Source organism: Schistocerca serialis, chromosome 2, assembly GCF_023864345.2.
Source record: "Schistocerca serialis cubense isolate TAMUIC-IGC-003099 chromosome 2, iqSchSeri2.2, whole genome shotgun sequence".
Classification (NCBI taxonomy): domain Eukaryota; kingdom Metazoa; phylum Arthropoda; class Insecta; order Orthoptera; family Acrididae; genus Schistocerca; species Schistocerca serialis.
This window is the reverse complement of record NC_064639.1, coordinates 885,437,235-885,456,524: the sequence shown is the minus strand read 5'-3', so window position 1 is coordinate 885,456,524 and position 19,290 is coordinate 885,437,235. Positions and strand designations below refer to the sequence as shown.

The following is a 19,290-nucleotide window of genomic DNA, read 5'->3' as shown; positions in this document are numbered from 1 at the left end:
GATCCCCTTCTCCCTCCTCTCTCTTCATATCCTCCTTTCCCCTCTCTTTGTTTATCTCATCTTCCTCCCCCCTCCTTTGTCCCTCTCCTCACCCTATCTCTCTTCATCTTCTCCTATCTTCACTCTTTGTCCATGACCTCCTATCCCCCTCTCAATGTCTGTTTCCCACCATCCCTCTGCCCACCCCCTCCTCCTCTTGCTGACCTTGAGCCTTTTTTTATTGTTGTAGCCAATAAAACCTCGACTGGGCACTGAAGTCGCTTAAAATAAATGGATAAATTGGTTGGGATCATTGGCATCTGGGGTACGGAAGACCTCTCTTGGTGTTGGATCTGCGAGTATTTCCCAAGTTTTAATCTTCAAATGGGTAAGATTACAAAGTTGCAGGCAATTCAGATTCTGTGATAGTATTCCAATTATAAATTGGTAAGCCATAAATACAACTGTCCTGTTTATGGTTAAAACTATGAAGGAGAGAACAAAACAGCATTTAGTTGTTTATACAAATTTTGTGTAAAATTATATGTAAGACGAAAGAATATATGGGAGGAATAATTTGTCTAATGGTTTAAATGCCCTGCTATCATAGTTACAGCTGACTGTGAGAAAGGAAACAAAATTGTATATTTTCACAGCACAGAATTTTCTTTCCCACAGTTGGTCTTTACAATAAACCTGTACACTGTTGTAAAAAAAAAAAAAAAAAAATATGTAGTCTGTGTCCATCTGAATTTTTAATTAGAGTATCGTGTAAAAAGGTGAAGTAAATTGGTCTCTTTATACAGTACTATAGACATAAGGAAAAAATTGTACTGTAATGCATCAGTACGCAATAGCAAAATATATTTTGAGAATTGTCTTAGTTTGAATAATATGGTGACTGATATGGAGGTCTGATCTAATTACTTTCTACAGGTATCTGAACAAGTTGATGAATGCACATAAGACATCCATTGCAGTCACACATACAGGTGTTGCTCTTTTGTGTCACAGATCACCAAGACTCTAGAAAAATAACCCAAAAAATGACTGCTTTGATATGAATGTGAATGCACCTCGTTGTTATCTTGAAGTTGCTGGCTGCTGAGAAAAAACTGAATTACGGACGTAAGGCTGTTTGTCCAAGGCACAGTTCTCCACCCAATGTTTCATCAGCCAATCCTGGAGCCATCATCAGAGGCTTTAGACTCAGAAAGCTGTTACAAATTTGAACAAACTCGCCAAGCTGAACTGTTTATACATACATATCCGTGCAACAGTTGGTTCTGCACGCTTTTCTTTTTGGTTTAAACACTATATCAATACCATATTTTTTGAGTACTTTGCTGATGCAGTCTGTGACAGTTTTTACAAATGAAAGAAAAACTTTCCCTTTAGTTTGTCCTTTCTCACTAGAAGCGCCAGATCTCTTAGGGTGTAGTGCCCTACTTGACTCTGTCATACTGACCATTTCTTCCAAAGGCTTTTCTTAAATAATTGATCTAGTCCTCCAAGTAATGAGTTTTCTTTAAAAAAACCTTGTTTATAAGTTTAGTTGTATGATTGTTTTTAAGTGTAGTCGCATGAGTAGGACTAAAAAATTAAATGTTCTCATTAATGTTAGCACTAATCGTGTTTACATATCCTGTAAACTGACTTGTTCCACATCATTTCAATAAAAGAATCATTCAGATAGGGTGTGTTCGTGGACAAGGAAAAAAAAATCCTGGATTTCCCCGTTAAAAATACACTTTCTCCCAGGTGAAAATAAACTTTTTCCTTGTTAAGTGATAGTATACTTTTTCTCAGAACTGTAAAATTATCAATCCTTTGAATGGTTATGGTTATATACACCGGCATAGAACTTCCCTGCACTCGAGAAAACAAAACTCAAGGAAAAAAAAAACCATGTTTTGGAAAGATCTTTGATATGCATTAACATGTACACTGCATATATTCATACTACGAAAGTATAAATTAATTCCACCAAACACCGCATGTTACTTTCCGAAGCACTGAAATTGAGATTGCAATGTAATTTTGTAAGCCAGTCAAGAAGTCTTCAAGCCATTCACATATTTGGGAACCAATCCCATATGCTCGTACCTTAGTTAGGAGTCTGCAGTGGGGCACAGAGTCAAACACTTTCCGGAAGTCAAGGAATATGGCATCCGTCTGATACCTTTCATCCATGGTTTGCAAGATATCATGTGAAAAAAGGGCGAGTTGCATTTCGTAGGAGCGATGCTTTCTAAAACCGTGCTGATGCATGGACAGCAACTTCTCTGTCTCAAGGAAATTCATTATATTCGAACTGAGAATATGTTCGAGAATACTGCAACAAACCGATGTTAAGGATATTGGTCTGTAGGTTTGAGGATCCATCCTTCTACATTTCTTATATACAGGCGTCACCTGCGCTTTTTTCCAGTCGCTTGGGACTTTACATTGGGCAAGAGATTCACGATTGAACGCTGCCAAGATGCCCTACAGAAGATACCGTCGTCGTGCAAGACAGACAATATATAAAACAATAGAAGATGTCGAAATGACAACATCTGCTGCCGACAAGAAGAAGAATACTATAAAATCTGTCGCCGCACATTCATTGTTAGATGGACCCGCTGTCTTCTGTGGATGTAGACTGAACTTCAGTATTGATTTGAATGATACATTTTCCCATGGTAATGGCTGGCTAACTGTGGCAATTGTACGAGGCGGTACAGGTGTACCCAATGTATCTGGACTGGAAAGCTTTGTCGACCGTGACGTCATAGCCTACCGCACATACCACGTTTGTGAAAATGCAAATAAAGACTAAGTAAGGAGCCAACGCAGTAGAGTACTCTCTGTAAAACTGAATTGGAGTCCCATCAGGACCTGGCGATTTATTTATTTTCAACCCATTCAGCTGCTTCACAACCCCAGGGATGTCTATCACTATGTCCTCCATAAGGGAATCTGTATGAGACTCAAACAGCGGTATGTTTGTACGCTCCTCCTGTGTGAAAGATTTCTCAAATGCCAAGTTTAAAATTTCAGCTTTCGTTTTGCTGTCTTCCATTGCCAGGTCATACTGATCAGTGAGTGACTGGATGGAAGCCTTCGACCTGCTTACCGATTTTACATAAGACCAGAATTTTCTTGGGTTTTCAGCAAGATCTTTTGCTAAGGTATGACAGTGGTAGTGGTTGTATGCTTCGCGCATCACTCTTTTTACAGCAGCTAGAATCTCTACTAACTTTTGCCCGTCCTCGTTCTCCCGATCTTTCTTGTACCGCGAGTGCAACTCTTTGCTTCCTGAGCATTCTCCGAATTGCGCTGTTAAACCACGGTGGGTCTTTTCCGTCGGTAACCCACTTTTTCGGCACATACTTCTCCAATGCGTGATTTACAATGTGTTTCAGATTTGCCCATAATTCTTCCACATCCATCGTACCAGAAGTAAATGAAGTCGATTCATTTACTAAGTGGGATGCTAACAACTGCTTATCTGCTCTATCTGCTCTTTCTAGTAAGAATACTCTCCTAGCCTTCTTGACCGACTTTTTAACTTTCGTAACCAAAGTCGTAACGACAACATCATGATCGCTAATCCCTGTCTCAACACTTGACACCGTCGATGAGGTCTGGTCGGTTTGTGGCTACCAGATCTAAAATATGTCCATTACACGTTGGCTGTCGATTTAGCTATTCAAGACAGTTTTCAGATAATGTGTTCAAAAGTAATTCACATGACGGCTTGTCTTTACCACCTGTAATGAATCAGTGGAAAAGATTAATAAAAGCCATGTTTCTTTAGCAAACCGACAAAAATAACTTCATTGTTCTGCAAGGCAGTTAATGCTTGACTGTCAGAAAAGTGGAAATAAAATAAAATTTGAAAGTAATAACATATTTTAGCCTTCAGTAATTCTGTGAATGTATTTTAATTCACTTGATAGCTCCAGGCCACAGAAATCCATTTTGACAAGACAACAATCGGACTTGTATAGGATTGCAGATGCAATTGTTATCATGCTGAAACAATTACCACAGCATTGTGGTAATCATTAGCTAGTGTAATGTGGTGTGTTACATTATGCAATTGATATACTTTATTTGATCAGCCTACCAGATATCGCAGATGTTAAAAAACGTATTTTTGACTCGTGTTTGTATTTTTTTTCCCCATAACTTCCAATTGAATCTAAAAGTGGAAATTTATACTGAAGTTTGATATCATAAAGGTCTATTAACTGTGAATTTTTCAGATTTTTATCTGGTCCCACACAAAGATATTGCAGGCCACAAAATGGAAAATTTTTAAAAAAATCCATTTTTTAAAATAGTGTATTTTTTTAAGTGTGAGCTGCTCACTGTTGATACTCTAATAACTATACTATACAGTGTAATAGCAGGAAAAAAAGGTTAAAGCTGAGAAATTAATCTTTCTTTGGAAAACTACTGTTCAAAAACAGGTTTTTTTAATTTGTGGCTGATAACTTTGAACTATTAAAAATATATTAAAGAATACATTCAGCTAAGTGATAATAATGTCAATTTGTAGCCCAGAGTGTGTTGAACTAAGTGCATTTTATCTGAAAGGCTTAGGACAATCCACTACTGAATAATTGTAAAAAAATGTAGATGCTCGCAAACACAAAAAAACGCATGCAGCCTGGAACAAATACGACAGAATGTCGTTCTCTAATACTGAAAAAGCTGTTAATACAAATGGTACCCAAGACTGGTGTGGTTTCTCGATCTGATTACGTGTATTTTGTCATTGTCTGTTAGATAAAACGAAATAGGCCTGCCTAATATTGCAGCAGATGTAACACACATCAAATAAATGAGACTTTTGGCACAAATGGTCATTTTTATAACACGATAGAATATAACTCACGGAGTACCGATATGAAATGCCTATTTGGCCTACTACAAGCAAAAAGCTTGACTTTAGGAAATAGTTTCACATTTTATTCATACGCTCCAGCTTCTCAAGCATGAGATCGAAAAACAGTAGTATGAAATTTTTATATAAATTTGGAATCGTCATATTCTTCCGTAATTTGTGTGATGTCACTGTTTCATCTCCTTCCTCGTTCTAAAAAACAATCTTTCCATCACTAATTCTGTTACTATTCCTTCCAGTGTCAAAACTTATTCTCCGGTTAACTTCACTAACCCTGCCACAATCAGCAGTTTAGTTATCTCGCATTTATTCTCCAGATAGGCATTATTACGTGTTCTTCCAAAGTGTTTTCCACGCTACTTCCAGAATAGAATTTAAGCTGGCCAAAAATGTTCTGTTAAAATTTCAATTTTATTGGATACAACAAGAAGATAATAAGTAATCTTTCTTACCTGTTATTCCTGGTAGTCTGTGAATCTGTGGATGTCGCAAGTAATTATAAAAATGCTGATCGTTCACAAACCAAGTCAACCACATAAACAGTGATTAGCATTCACCCATTCAGCTTTATCCCGCTCATCTTGTATAGGTTCATCACCTTTTGTCTGCAGTAAAGTTTATTTCTAGATGTGATGGGGATTCCCCTGGCAGAGACATCACATGCACTATGCACACATTCAAAAATCAACTTATGATTCAATTGGAAATCAACTTAGAATGTGTTCATAAACCAACAGGGGTGCATTTCAAAATCGTCCGATTAATTAATCAATAGACCAACGTCCACAGTATGCTAGGCGCTTTGTGAAACAAAACTGCTGCCCGAGGAAGATACCCTTGTTAGCCTCCCACCCCCTAAATCTGGACCTGTTGTGCCTGCATGAATCTGGCAGTTTGGGCGCACCAGTAAAATTTTCCGGGTAGCATCTTGCTGCTACTGCTTATACAGCTAACAGCCACACTTCTGTAGCCAGAAACGGGAGAAGGTACCCCCCCCCCCCCCCCCTATGTTTTATTGCCGCAGTATTATTCCGCAGTAGCGAGATACAGTAATATCCTTTATTAGAGTACTGGTCAGTCAAAATTACAAAAATTTAACTGTAAAGTAAAACAATAAGAAGTTCCTGGAATTCTAAAAAATTCCTGGGTTATTCCCGGTTTTCTCCCGGATGAAAAAATTTTTGGGGTTTTTCACGCATCTCCCGGGTCGTATATACGCACTGTCAGATGATCTATGGACCATGTAACTAACTCAAATTCATTTAGCCCTGTCCACCAGTGTTTTGATTACTCCTCTTTCCTGTTTGAGATGCTGTCTGCAATTTCTGTAAATAGGCTTTCAATCACCATCTCAGTAAAATAACTGTGAAAGCCTGCATTCTATGAGTATTATGTACTACAAAACATACTGTAAAATTAAAATAATGTACTCAGTTTGCCAAAGAGTATCATGTGAGATGGTTTGAACTTTAGTTTTCTACCTGATACACAATTATCTTATTTTTTTTATACCTTTTGTCATGAGAGGCAAGTTATCTTCATAGTATTCAGAGTTACTTGCTGAACGAACTAATGAATAAATACATGGAATTCAAGACCTGATTGTTCTGGGTTAATCGTAGGTGGGAAAATTATTTGAAAATAAAAATTTGTGTTGTTAATATTCAGCAATTCAAATGCGTAACATATACATTATGACTAAACTTCACATTGCTGTATGTTCAGGATGGAGACTTTTACCACCAAAGAGAATTCAGTGTTTTCTCAGCAGCCAGCAACTTCAAGATAACAACGAGGTGCATTCACATTCACGAGTCAGTTTACAGGATATGTAAACACGATTAGTGCTAACATTAATGAGAACATTTAATTTTTTAGTCCTACTCATGCGACTACACTTAAAAACAATCATACAACTAAACTTATAAACAAGGTTTTTTTAAAGAAAACTCATTACTTGGAGGACTAGCTCAATTATTTAAGAAAGGCCTTTGGAAGAAATGGTCAGTATGACAGAGTCAAGTAGGGCACTACACCCTAAGAGATCTGGCGCTTCTAGTGAGAAAGGACAAACTAAAGGGAAAGTTTTTCTTTCATTTGTAAAAACTGTCACAGACTGCATCAGCAAAGTACTCAAAAAATATGGTATTGATATAGTGTTTAAACCAAAAAGAAAAGTGTGCAGAACCAACTGTTGCATGGATATGTATGTATAAACAGTTCAGCTTGGCGAGTTTGTTCAAATTTGTAACAGCTTTCTGAGTCTAAAGCCTCTGATGATGACTCCAGGATTGGCTGATGAAACATTGGGTGGAGAACTGTGCCTTGGACAAACAGCCTTACGTCCGTAAATCAGTTATCTGCAATATCTACATAATACTGTTTGTAAAATACTGAGTACAACAAATGTTCCAGTTAGGCATCCAATACACATCTCTTTAAGAATTAACTGGTAGATTTTCTTAATGAAGTTGGCAATACTCTCATTTACCTCTGTCTTTCTTTAACACTCCTCTTCCAACTCACCTTCGCCTTCCCCCCCCCCCCTCCCTCAAGCGCCAACTCCCTCTCTGTCAGAACATAATGCACCAATCTAATCTAAAGCTAAGTGTGTTGACAAATGAGATCACAATTTGTTAATGGAACTCTTGACACGGAAATAGCAGGATTTACTTATTGTTACCTGAATATTATTTAACTTAAAAATAATTTACTTGTTGCAACTTCTTGTAATTAGAAAGTATTTACATTTTACTTGCAGCAGGGGTTTATTTGTACAGCATGTTTGCACACACACACACACACACACACACACACATGCACACATACACTTGTAACATTAAAAAAGCTAAATAGGTATTGCATGTCTTCCTCTTTTGTAAATTTTTTCACACTGTAATAAAATGAAAATGTTACTTTTTTCTGTAATTTGTAAATATAGTTATATATACAAAGAACTTGTACTTTCATTAAAAGAGAACACACACACATGCAGAGAGATTATAATATATATTTTTTTAAATTTTTGCTACTTGTCTTCCTCATTTATAAAATCTTTTTTAAGTATTTTTCTATGTTTGCTTCTGTAGTTCCTAGCGTCTAATCCGTGAACCTGGGTTGTGTTTTATTTCTAAGCTTTAAAGCCATGTAGTATGGTGTATCTTCAAAAAAGCTAACTCTGTGACAAGGCAGCAGTAGTCTTGTTTCATAAGCACATGTGAAAGAATTTCCTTCAAAACGTCATGAGCGTTTTAGCTCAAAGAGGAGTATCTCATACATAAACATGCAATTAATTTTCATCAAGCCATTACGATATATATAAACAAAAAAGGAGCTGTCAACTGACTTCTATGGGCTTCATTAACAATTAATTAATATTAATCTGTTTTACTTTATGTGCATTCACATAGAGTGGAAATAAAGTTAATACCATTCATAGAGCACCCATTATTGTCTTACACACTTACATGCTAAGTATTTGCTATTCACACATTCAGCACTATGCCCATACACACCATACGGGTGCATGTTATCAGCCGTATGGATGGCATTCAGATTCTATACAGATGTAGCTTTACCAGTCACTGAAATATGTTTTCCTGCATGCTACACGACTGCTGGCAGTAGGATGCCTGTGGTAGTTCCTATTTTGTCTTTATGCAGCAGCAGTTGCGTATTTACAAATGTGCCTTTACTGAAACTGTCATGAACAACAGAAAAGGCCTATTAAGCTTCAAAACAAAACTATATATATAGGGTCCTAGTCTAGTGTTCATTTCCAATAAACATGATGATATTGTCTATCCACAAAACATCAGGCAACCACACAAAGGTTTCTGTACAGTCAAAAGGAGGTTTTACAAGAACAATAAAGCCAAATATTGTCATAGATTATAATATGAACAAGACTGGTGTACACTGTGTCAATCACATTAAATCTACTACCCATTAACAAGCAAAACAATGAAGTGGTGGAAAAAAATTTTTTTTTCTACTGAGGATGGTTTTCTACTGTGGATGTACAAGAAAGTCATCAAGCAAAAGAAAGTTAGCATGGATGTCGAAGCACCAGGAGTAGACATTCTATCATTGGAACCAACACCAGCCACTAGCCTAGATAGAAAATTTGGTTGCCATTTTCTGTAAAAGGTACCACTCACTGTCAACAAAGTAAATGTCATGTGCTACAGTAAGAAAGAGACTGACTTGTGGGTAAGGAGAGAAAGCAGACGGTGGAGCAAAGACTGCAATGTTGGACTTAGTGTATCATGATGTGTTCACGACTACCATTTAAAAGCAAGTTCTGTACAAACTACATGTAATTATATTTTATTATAAAATGTGAAATAAATATGCACTTGTGAAGTTATTTCTTTGTTTTTATTTCTATGTGTGCAAATGGATAACTTTTTCTGGGAGGGACTTTTTTCATGTTTTTCGCAATGCTAATACACAAGTACTAATGCAAAGACATTTATAAGTAACCATATTTTGTAATCTATAAAGTATGTATTTTAAAACAATGCTAGATGTGTGCCTCTAAGAGGCTTGACTACTGTGTAATTATTCTTTAAATTTACTAGAAAACTGTCAGTTCAGCTATGCTATTGTAGAGGAGAGGGGGCAGTGCTGAATGTCTTAACCAACCACTGATTGATTAAAACGTATATGAATACACTACAAACTGTTGAAAGTAACAGTTATCTACAGTCAGGTATGGAAGATTGTTTATGATGAATATTATTACTTGTTGTTGTTATTGTTGTTGTTGTGGTCTTCAGTACGGAGACTGGTTTGATGCAGCTCTCCATGCTACTCTATCCTGTGCAAGCCTCTTCGTCTCCCAGTACCTACCGCAACCTACATCCTTCTGAATGTGCTTAGTGTATTCATCTCTTGGTCTCCCTCTACGATTTTTACCCTCCACACTGCACTCCAATACTAAATTGGTGATCCCTTGATGCCTCAGAACATGTCCTACCAACCAATCCCTTTTTCTAGTCAAGTTGTGCCACAAACTCCTCTTCTCCCCATACCTATTCAGTACCTCCTCATTAGTTATGTGATCTACCTATCTAATCTTCAGCATTCTTCTGTAGCACCACATTTTGAAAGCTTCTATTCTCTTCTTGTCCAAACTATTTATCGTCCATGTTTTACTTCCATACATGGCTACACTCCACACAAATACTTTCAGAAACGACTTCCTGACATTTAAATCAATACTCGATGTTAACAAATTTCTCTTCTTCAGAAACGCTTTCCTTGCCATTGCCGGTCTACATTTTATATCCTCTCTGTTTCGACCATCATCAGTTACTTTGCTACTGAAATAACAAAACTCCATTACTACTTTAAGTGTCTCATTTCCTAATCTAATTCCCTCAGCAACACGAAGACTTAATTCGACTACATTCCATTATCCTCGTTTTGCTTTTGTTGATGTTCATCTTATATCCTCCTTCGAAGACTTAATTCGACTACATTCCATTATCCTCGTTTTGCTTTTGTTGATGTTCATCTTATATCCTCCTTTCAAGACACTGTCCATCCCGTTCAACTGCTCTTCCAAGTCCTTTGCTGTCTCTGACAGAATTACAATGTCATCGGCGAACCTCAAAGTTTTTATTTGTTCTCCATGGATTTTAATACCTACTCCGAATTTTTCTTTTGTTTCCTTTACTGCTTGCTCAATATACAGATAGAATAACATTGGGGTAGGCTACAACAATGTCTCACTCCGTTCTCAACCACTGCTTCCCTTTCATACCCCTCAACTCTTATAACTGCCATCTGGTTTCTGTACAAATTGTAAATAGCCTTTTGCTCCCTGTATTTTACCCCTGCCACCTTCAGAATTTGAAAGAGAGTATTCCAATCAACATTGTCAAAAGCTTTCTCTAAGTCTACAAATGCTAGAAACGTAGGTTTGCCTTTTCTTAATCTTTCTTCTAAGGTAAGTCGTAGGGTCAGTATTGCCTCACGTGTTCCAACATTTCTACGGAATCCAAACTGATCTTCCCCGAGGTCGGCTTCTATCAGTTTTTCCATTCGTCTGTAAAGAATTCGCATTAGTATTTTGCAGTGTGATAACTTATTAAACTGATAGTTCGGTAATTTTCACATCTGTTAACACCTGCTTTCTTTGGGATTGGAATTATTATATTCTTCTTGAAGTCTGAGGGTATTTCGCCTGTATCATACATCTTGCTCACCAGATGGTAGAGTTTTGTCAGGGCTGGCTCTCCCGAGGCTATCAATAGTTCTAATGGAATGTTGTCTACTCACGGGGGCCTTGTTTCGACTCAGATCTTTCAGTGCTCTGTCAAACTCTTCACGCAGTATCATATCTCCCATTTCATCTTCATTTACATCTTCTTCCATTTCCATAAATTGTCCTCAAGTACATCACCCTTGTATAGACCCTCTATATACTTCTTATGAACTGTAGATTAAAATTGAAGAAACTGCAAAAAGATGGGAATTTAAGGAGATGGGACCTGGATAAACTGACTAAACCAGAGGTTGTAAAGAGTTTCAGGGAGAGCATAAGGGACCAATTGACAGGAATGGGGGAAAGAAATACAATAGAAGAAGAATGGGTAGCTTTATGGGATGAAATAGCGAAGGCAGCAGAGGATCAAATAGGTAAAAAGACGAGGGCTAGTAGAAACCCTTGGGTAACAGAAGAAATATTGAATTTAATTGATGAAAGAAGAAAATATAAAAATGCAGTAAATGAATCAGGCAAAAAGGAATACAAACGTCTCAAAAATGAGATCGACAGGAAGTGCAAAATGGCTAAGCAAGGATGACTAGAGGACAAATGTCAGGATTTAGAGGCTTATCTCACTAGGAGTAAGATAGATATTGCCTACAGGAAAATTAAAGAGACCTTTGGAGAAAGGAGAACCACTTGCATGAATATCAAGAGCTTTGATGGAAATCCAGTTCAAAGCAAAGAAGGGAAAGCAGAAAGATGGAAGGCGTATATAGGGGGTCTAAACAAGGGCGATGTACTTGAGGACAATATTATGGAAATGGAAGAGGATGTAGATGAAGATGAAATGGGAGATATGGTACTGCGTGAAGAGTTTGACAGAGCACTGAAAGACCTGAGTGGAAAAAAGGCCCCTGGAGTACACAACATTCCATTAGAACTACTGACAACCTTGGGAGAGCCAGTCCTGACAAAACTCTACCATCTGGTGAGCAAGATATATGAGACAGGCGAAATACCCTCAGACTTCAAGAAGAATGTAATAATTCCAATCCCAAATAAAGCAGGTGTTGACAGATGTGAAAATTACCGAACTATCAGTTTAATAAGTTATCACACTGCAAAATACTAATGCGAATTCTTTACAGACGAATGGAAAAACTGATAGAAGCCGACCTCGGGGAAGATCAGTTTGGATTCCGTAGAAATGTTGGAACACGTGAGGCAATACTGACCCTACGACTTATCTTAGACGAAAGATTAAGAAAAGGCAAACCTATGTTTCTAGCATTTGTAGACTTAGAGAAAGCTTTTGACAATGTTGATAGGAATACTCTCTTTCAAATTCTGAAGGTGGCAGGGGTAAAATACAGGGAGCAAAAGGCTATTTACAATTTGTACAGAAACCAGATGGCAGTTATAAGAGTTGAGGGGTATGAAAGGGAAGCAGTGGTTGGGAACGGAGTGAGACATTGTTGTAGCCTACCCCAATGTTATTCAATCTGTATATTGAGCAAGCAGTAAAGGAAACAAAAGAAAAGTTCGGAGTAGGTATTGAAATCCATGAAGAAGAAATAAAAACTTTGAGGTTTGCCAATGACATTGTAATTCTGTCAGAGACAGCAAAGGACTTGGAAGAGCAGTTGAACAGAATGGACAGTGTCTTGAAAGGAGGGTATCAGATGAACATCAACAAAAGCAAAACAAGGATAATGGAATGTAGTCGAATTAAGTCAGGTGATGCTGAGGGAATTAGATTAGGAAATGAGACACTTAAAGTAGTAAAGGAGTTTTGCTATTTGGGGAGCAAAATAACTGATGATGGTCGAAGTAGAGAGGATATAAAATGTAGCCTGGCAATGGCAAGGAAAGCGTTTCTGAAGAAGAAAAATTTGTTAACATCGAGTATAGATTTAAATGTCAGGAAGTAGTTTCTGAAAGTATTTGTGTGGAGTGCAGCCACCTATGGAAGTGAAACGTGGATGATAAATAGTTTAGACAAGAAGAGAATAGAAGCTTTCGAAATGTGATGCTCCAGAAATATGCTGAAGATTAGATGGGTAGATCACATAACTAATGAGGAGGTACTGAATAGGTATGGGGAGAAGAGGAGTTTGTGGCACAACTTGACTAGAAGAAGGGATTGGTTGGTAGGATATGTTCTGAGACATCAAGGGATCACCAATTTAGTATTGGAGGGCAGCGTGGAGGGTAAAAATCGTTGAGGGAGACCAAGAGATGGATACACTAACCACATTCAGAAGGATGTAGGTTGCAGTAGGTACTGAGAGATGAAGAAGCTTGCACAGGATAGAGTAGCATGGAGAGCTGCATCAAACCAGTCTCAGGACTGAAGACCACAGCAGCAGCATGCTGTTTGTAGTAGCTTACCTGCACTCCTATTTCTTTATTCATTATTAAACCTACTCCTGCATTATTACTTATAACACTATTAACAAAGATGACTGCGGGCAGCTCATTAAAAGCATTTTCACTAAAATACAAGTCCTCATTCAAAATATTAGAGCAAGTAATATGAAGCCAATTTATATTAACACCTACAAATATCATTAAGGAGTAAAATGTACTCCCACATTAATCTGAAAATTCCTAGAGGAAGTACAGAAGAAGAGAGAGTCATATCAAATACATAATATCATAAAATAAGAATTACTTCAATTTAAGTTGTGCTTACCTTGGGGCACATTTTCCTTCAAAAAGCTCAACAATGAGTTTTGTGCATCTTGAATCGTAATAGTGCTCTTCCTAGAAGCCTCAGTAAGACCTGTCTGAAAGATCTCAAATGAAATGACAATCCATGAAATTAACTACTACTGCAATATTGTTATCAATATTTATATTAAACCTTTCCATGATTTTTAATGCACCACTCATTCATATTGCCCAGTATCTCGTCAGGTTGGTGTATAATCAAATTAGGTCCTTCTTGCACAACATTCAGATCAGCATTTGTTACAATACAGCTGACTTCTAGAATGTGATCTTTAATTGGATCTAAGCCAGTCATCTGAAAAATAAAATAAATCATGAGTCTCCTTGTTTCCCATAAAACGATACATGTTATAGGGAAAATGTAGATGTTGATGAAGGAGCAAGCACATGCAAACATACGTTAGCTGAGACTCTGGTAGTATTTATCAGGTAATATGTAAAATAGTTAGTAAATTTTTGCTTAAGTGGGGTAGGACCCAATTTCTTGTCTTATCATATTGTATGGATAGACGAAAGGTCAAACTACATTGAGGCTCAAAGAGTGATGTGCAATGCCCATGGTAAACTAAGACTAAATATAAATCAAGATCATATCATAGAAAAGTAAAGCCGTAATCGAGATTAACTTGAACACCAAAATACTTTACTTCAAACAGCCCTATTGGGAAGTTCGTCTTTGTTTCCTGAGTGCTGGGCTTCCTGCCTCACCCCACCAATTACCGGAGAACACATGTTTTAATATGGCAACTGAACACAATTCTTTCACAAACACAACACAATACCAAATATAAAAGTAATGTTAACAACAAGAAAACATTTTTGGAGTTAACCAGGGACCTGCCCGCCCAGTTAGCTGTGCAGTCTAACACACTGCTTTCCAGCTGGGAAGGCCTGCCAATCCCCAGCACAAATCCGCCTGATGGATTAGTGTCGAGATCCGGTGTGTTGGCCAGTCTGTGGATGGTTTTTAAGGCAGTTTTCCATCCACCTCAGCGAATGCAGGCTGGTTCCCCTTATTCCGCCTCAGTTACACTATGTCAGAGATTGTTGCACAAACACTTTCTCCACATACACATACACCATTATTACTCTACCTCACAAACATTGGGGTTACACTTGTCTGGTGTGAGACGTTCCTGGGGGGAGGGGGCGATGGAGTTTGGGGGGGGGGGGGGGGGGGGGGGGTGTCCACTGGGGGCCGAACCGCACAATAACCCTGGGTTCGGTGTGGGGCGGCGGTGGGGTGAGTGGACTACTGTAGCCTGTTGTTGGTTGTGAACCACTGAGGGCTACGGCAGGGACGAAGCCTCTCCGTCATTTCTAGGTCCCCAGTTCCATACAATACAATACAATAACCAGGGTCCTATTTCTGAAATTTTTGTAGCCCACTACTTACACCCTCAGCCAACATCCTATACACAACAAACCTGGTGTACACGTTTTTCACTAATCACAGTTGGAGATTATTAACACATAACAATGGATACAAACAATATTTTGAAAGAACATGTTTTCATGAGGAGCTTCAACAATGAATAGGTCAATGAAAAGTGAACAACAGGAAGATTAAGTGTGCCAATCACAACCTGTATTTATCACTTTCACAATCAGCTCTCTACCTCATGACTCAGCAGAGCCAGTGTGCTTCAGAAATACAAAGAGTGCAGTCCAGTCAACTCTGTCAAAAGCTTTCTCCAAATCTACAAATGCTATAGATATTTCTTTGCCTTTCTTAAACCTATGTTCTAGGATTAGTATTGTCTCGCATGTTCCGGCATTTCTCCAGAACTGAAACTGATCTTCCCCGATGTCGGCTTCTATCAACTTCTCCATTCTTCTGTAAGTAATTTGTGTTAGTATTTTGCAACCATGATTTATTAAACTAGTTTGGTAATATTCACACCTGTCAGACCCGCTTTCAATGAAACTGGAATTATTACATTCTTCTTCAAGTCTGATGGTATTACCCCTGACTTATATCACACCAGATAGAATAGTTTAGTCACGGATGGCTGTCCCAGGGGTATCAGAAAGTCTGAGGACATGTTGTCTACTCTAGGTGCCTTGTTTCAGGTTACATCTTTCAGTGCTCTGTCAAGTTGTTCTCGCAGTATTGTAACTTCAATCTTATCTTCATCTACGTCCTCTTCCCTTTCCATAATACTGCATTGAAGTCCATTTCCCTTGTATAGTCCCTGTGTATATATTCCTTCCACTTTTAAGCTTCCCTCCTTGCTTATCGTTGGTTTTCAATTGGAGCTCTTGATATTCGCACAGCAGCTTCTCTTGCCTCTAAAGGCCTCTTTAATTTTCCTTTAGGCGGTATCTGTCTTTCCCCTAGTTATACATGCTTCTGTAGACTCTTGTCTTCTAGCCACTTCTGCATAGTCTTTTCACAATATGCTGACGATATTGCTCACTTACATACACAACCATTCGCTCGATGAAAGATCTGTACCTAAAGACCGGAAAATTTCACACATAAAAAAGAAATAGAAGTAACCCACTGAAATATAGGTCTGTATCACTGACTCCAATTTACAGGAGGATTTTGGAATGTACATTGTATTCCCACACAATGAAATAACATGAACAAAACAATCTATTGACACACAACCAGCATGGATTCCGAAAATATTGTTCTTGTGAAACAAAAATGGCTCTTTATTTGGATGAAGCAACAACTGCTATCTGCAGGGGATCTAAAGTTTATTCCATGCTTCTAGATTTCCATGAGCCTTTTGATACCATTCTTCACAAGCAGCTTCTCATCAAATTGCATGCCTGTTGCATATCATCTCATTTGTGAACAGATTCATGATTTCCTGTCAAAGATCACAATTTGTATTAACTGACAGTAAGTAATCTAGTGAAACCAAAGTTAGATCTGGGTTCCCAAAGGAAGTGTTAAAGACTCTCTGCTTTTATTAATCTGTATATACAATTTAGGAGACAATGTGAGCAGCACTCTTAGATTTTATGCAGTTTACACACACGGTGTGAAAAGTGGCAATTGATCCTGAACAGTAAAATGTGGGAGTTCCTCTGCATAAATACTAAAAAAATTCCATTATATTTTGGTTAAATCACACAAATTTGAAGCTTGCTGATTTAACTAGACACCCAATAGTTACAATTATGTTCAACTTAAATTCGAGGCATCACAAAGAAAATTTTGGGGGAAAGGTCAATCACATTTTGTGTTTTTCAGTAGAACATGTAGAAGGTGCAACAAATCTGCTAATGAGACTGTCTACACTACACTTCTCCATCCTGTTCTGGAGTATGGCTGCACAGGGTGGGATCCTTGCCAGATACAACTGCTGGAGTATATCGAAAAAATGCAAAGAAAGGCAGTTTGTTCATAACAACTTGATACATGGTACAGTGTGTCAGGGATATGGCAAGCGAGTTGGGTTGGCATTCATTAAAACAAAGGCACTTTTCATTGCAATGAGATGTCTTCAAGAAGTTTCAGTCTACATCACATCTACACTCTGACCTTGTGGTGTGTGGTGGTCAGTACTTTGTATACCAGTGTTACTTCTCCTTTTTCTTGTTCACAGAAAGAATGACTGCTGGTAAGCACCCATGTGGACTTGTAACACACTAATTTTTTTCTTGTTGGTCTTTTCGCAAGATACACATAGGAGGACTTTGTTGACTCTTCTAGGAATATGCACTCCCTGAACATTGTAACAGTTGACCATACCATAAATCCTCTCTTTCAGCATGTGAAACTGAACACCTCCTCTGTGCTTTCATGCTTACTAAATGAATCTGTAACAAAATGTCCTGCTCTTCTTTGGATCTTCTCTACGTCCTGTATCAGTCCTACCTGGTATGGATACTACACTAACAAGCAGTAGTCAAGTATTAGTCAAGAAGTATTTTGTAAGCTATTTCCTTTATTGGACATCACTTCCTGAGGTTTCTTTGAATGAATATCAGTCTGGTATCTGCCTTAGTCATGATTAACTTTATGTGGTTGTTCCACATGGAACCTCTCATACGCTTACCCCTAGATATTTTATGGAAATAATTGCTTCCGTGATTGTTTTGTAACTGTATAATAATACAATAAATGGTCTTTCTATGTATCCACAATAAATTGCATTTGTTTATGTTGAGTATCAATTGCCACTTCCAGCAATAAGCATCTATTCTCCACAGGCCAATCATCAACTTTCTCCTCCTAATACCAAAATATTTTGCTGACTCCCACTTATACCAAGAGAAATGACCGTCATGACATAAGATAAATCAGAGTTCATAACAAAAAATTTAGGTGTTCACTCTTCCCACATGCTGTTCCAGAGTGGAATGGTAGAGAAATAGTCACAATGATTCTGTGCACCCTCTGCCAAACAATTAAGTGTAAATTGCAGTGTAACCATGTAGACATAAACGTGTGAAAGGGAGTTACATTAATAACCAGTAAAATCAGTACTTTTTGATAACAGGTCTCCCTGAAGTACAGTGGTTTATTTATTGCTTAAAAATGAATATGAACAGTCACAACCACAATAAACTTTTTTTAAATATAAGATTACCAGCTTCAGTTTGTTCTAGACCCTGTTCAGACCTACACCATGATGGTAGATGGTGGCTGTGAACGGAGTAGGCATTACACCTCCACGAATGCTATGTGCAGTCTAAAAGACTGAGACTGGTGATCTTACATTTAAAAAAAAAGTTTGCTGTGGTTGTGACTGTTCATATTCATTTTCAGTAAAATTACTTGTTCCACTACAGCTTATATAGCAAATTATCTAAGGAACCTGGTCTAAACTTTTTCTAGTCTCTCTTTTCTGTTTGTTTAATCCTTTGTCTTTCTATTTTTTTCCCTTTTTTTCCTGCCATTACCTTCCACCTCACTCACAGCCAGTTATTTACTTTCTCTGTGGCACATACTTTCATATTTCGTAGTTAACATTATTTACTTTTTGCTTTACTTGAGCTTTCTTCCCCTGTAATGTTTGTTTCTTTTTACCTTTTCCTTTGCTTGTGAGAATCTTTGTACTGTCTATGCTTTTGTTTTTTTTTCCCCAATCATCTGCTTTGCCATCTATTCTCTGCTAGTTCTAACTTCTCACATTCTCATGCACTGATGAGCCAAAACAACATGACCACTACCTGAGTGAGTGCTGCCTAGTGACACTCAGGCCACATGATGTGGCAAAGTAAGTATATAAGCAGAGCAGAGATCAATGGGAATCATTCTAGCGACAATACAGGCCCCAAGTGGCCAAAGGACATTGACAAAGGGCAGACTGTTATGGTCTGGCACTTGGGAACAAACATCTCGGAAACAGTAACGCTGGTAAGCTGTTTGGCATGCTACAGTCATAAGCACCTATGGAAAATTGTTGAAGGGCACTTAAACCACATGTAGGCAAGGTGTTGGACGTCCACACTTGTAACAGAATGTGGAAATCAGACTTGTTGGCACTGTAAAGTA

At 37.9% G+C, this 19,290-nt stretch overlaps 1 protein-coding gene across 1 annotated transcript in view; it reads right to left on the bottom strand.

Moving 5' to 3' along the window:
- Window positions 1–19,290, bottom strand: part of LOC126458216 (probable oligoribonuclease) — an 81,590-nt gene that overhangs the window by 22,260 nt on the left and 40,040 nt on the right. Inside the window, exons 3-4 of the mRNA XM_050095112.1 lie at window positions 13,963–14,124; window positions 13,792–13,885 (exon numbers count right to left, since the gene is read on the bottom strand). Of these exons, the coding sequence (XP_049951069.1) occupies window positions 13,792–13,885; window positions 13,963–14,124 (256 nt within the window). The remainder of the gene's footprint in view (window positions 1–13,791; window positions 13,886–13,962; window positions 14,125–19,290) is intronic.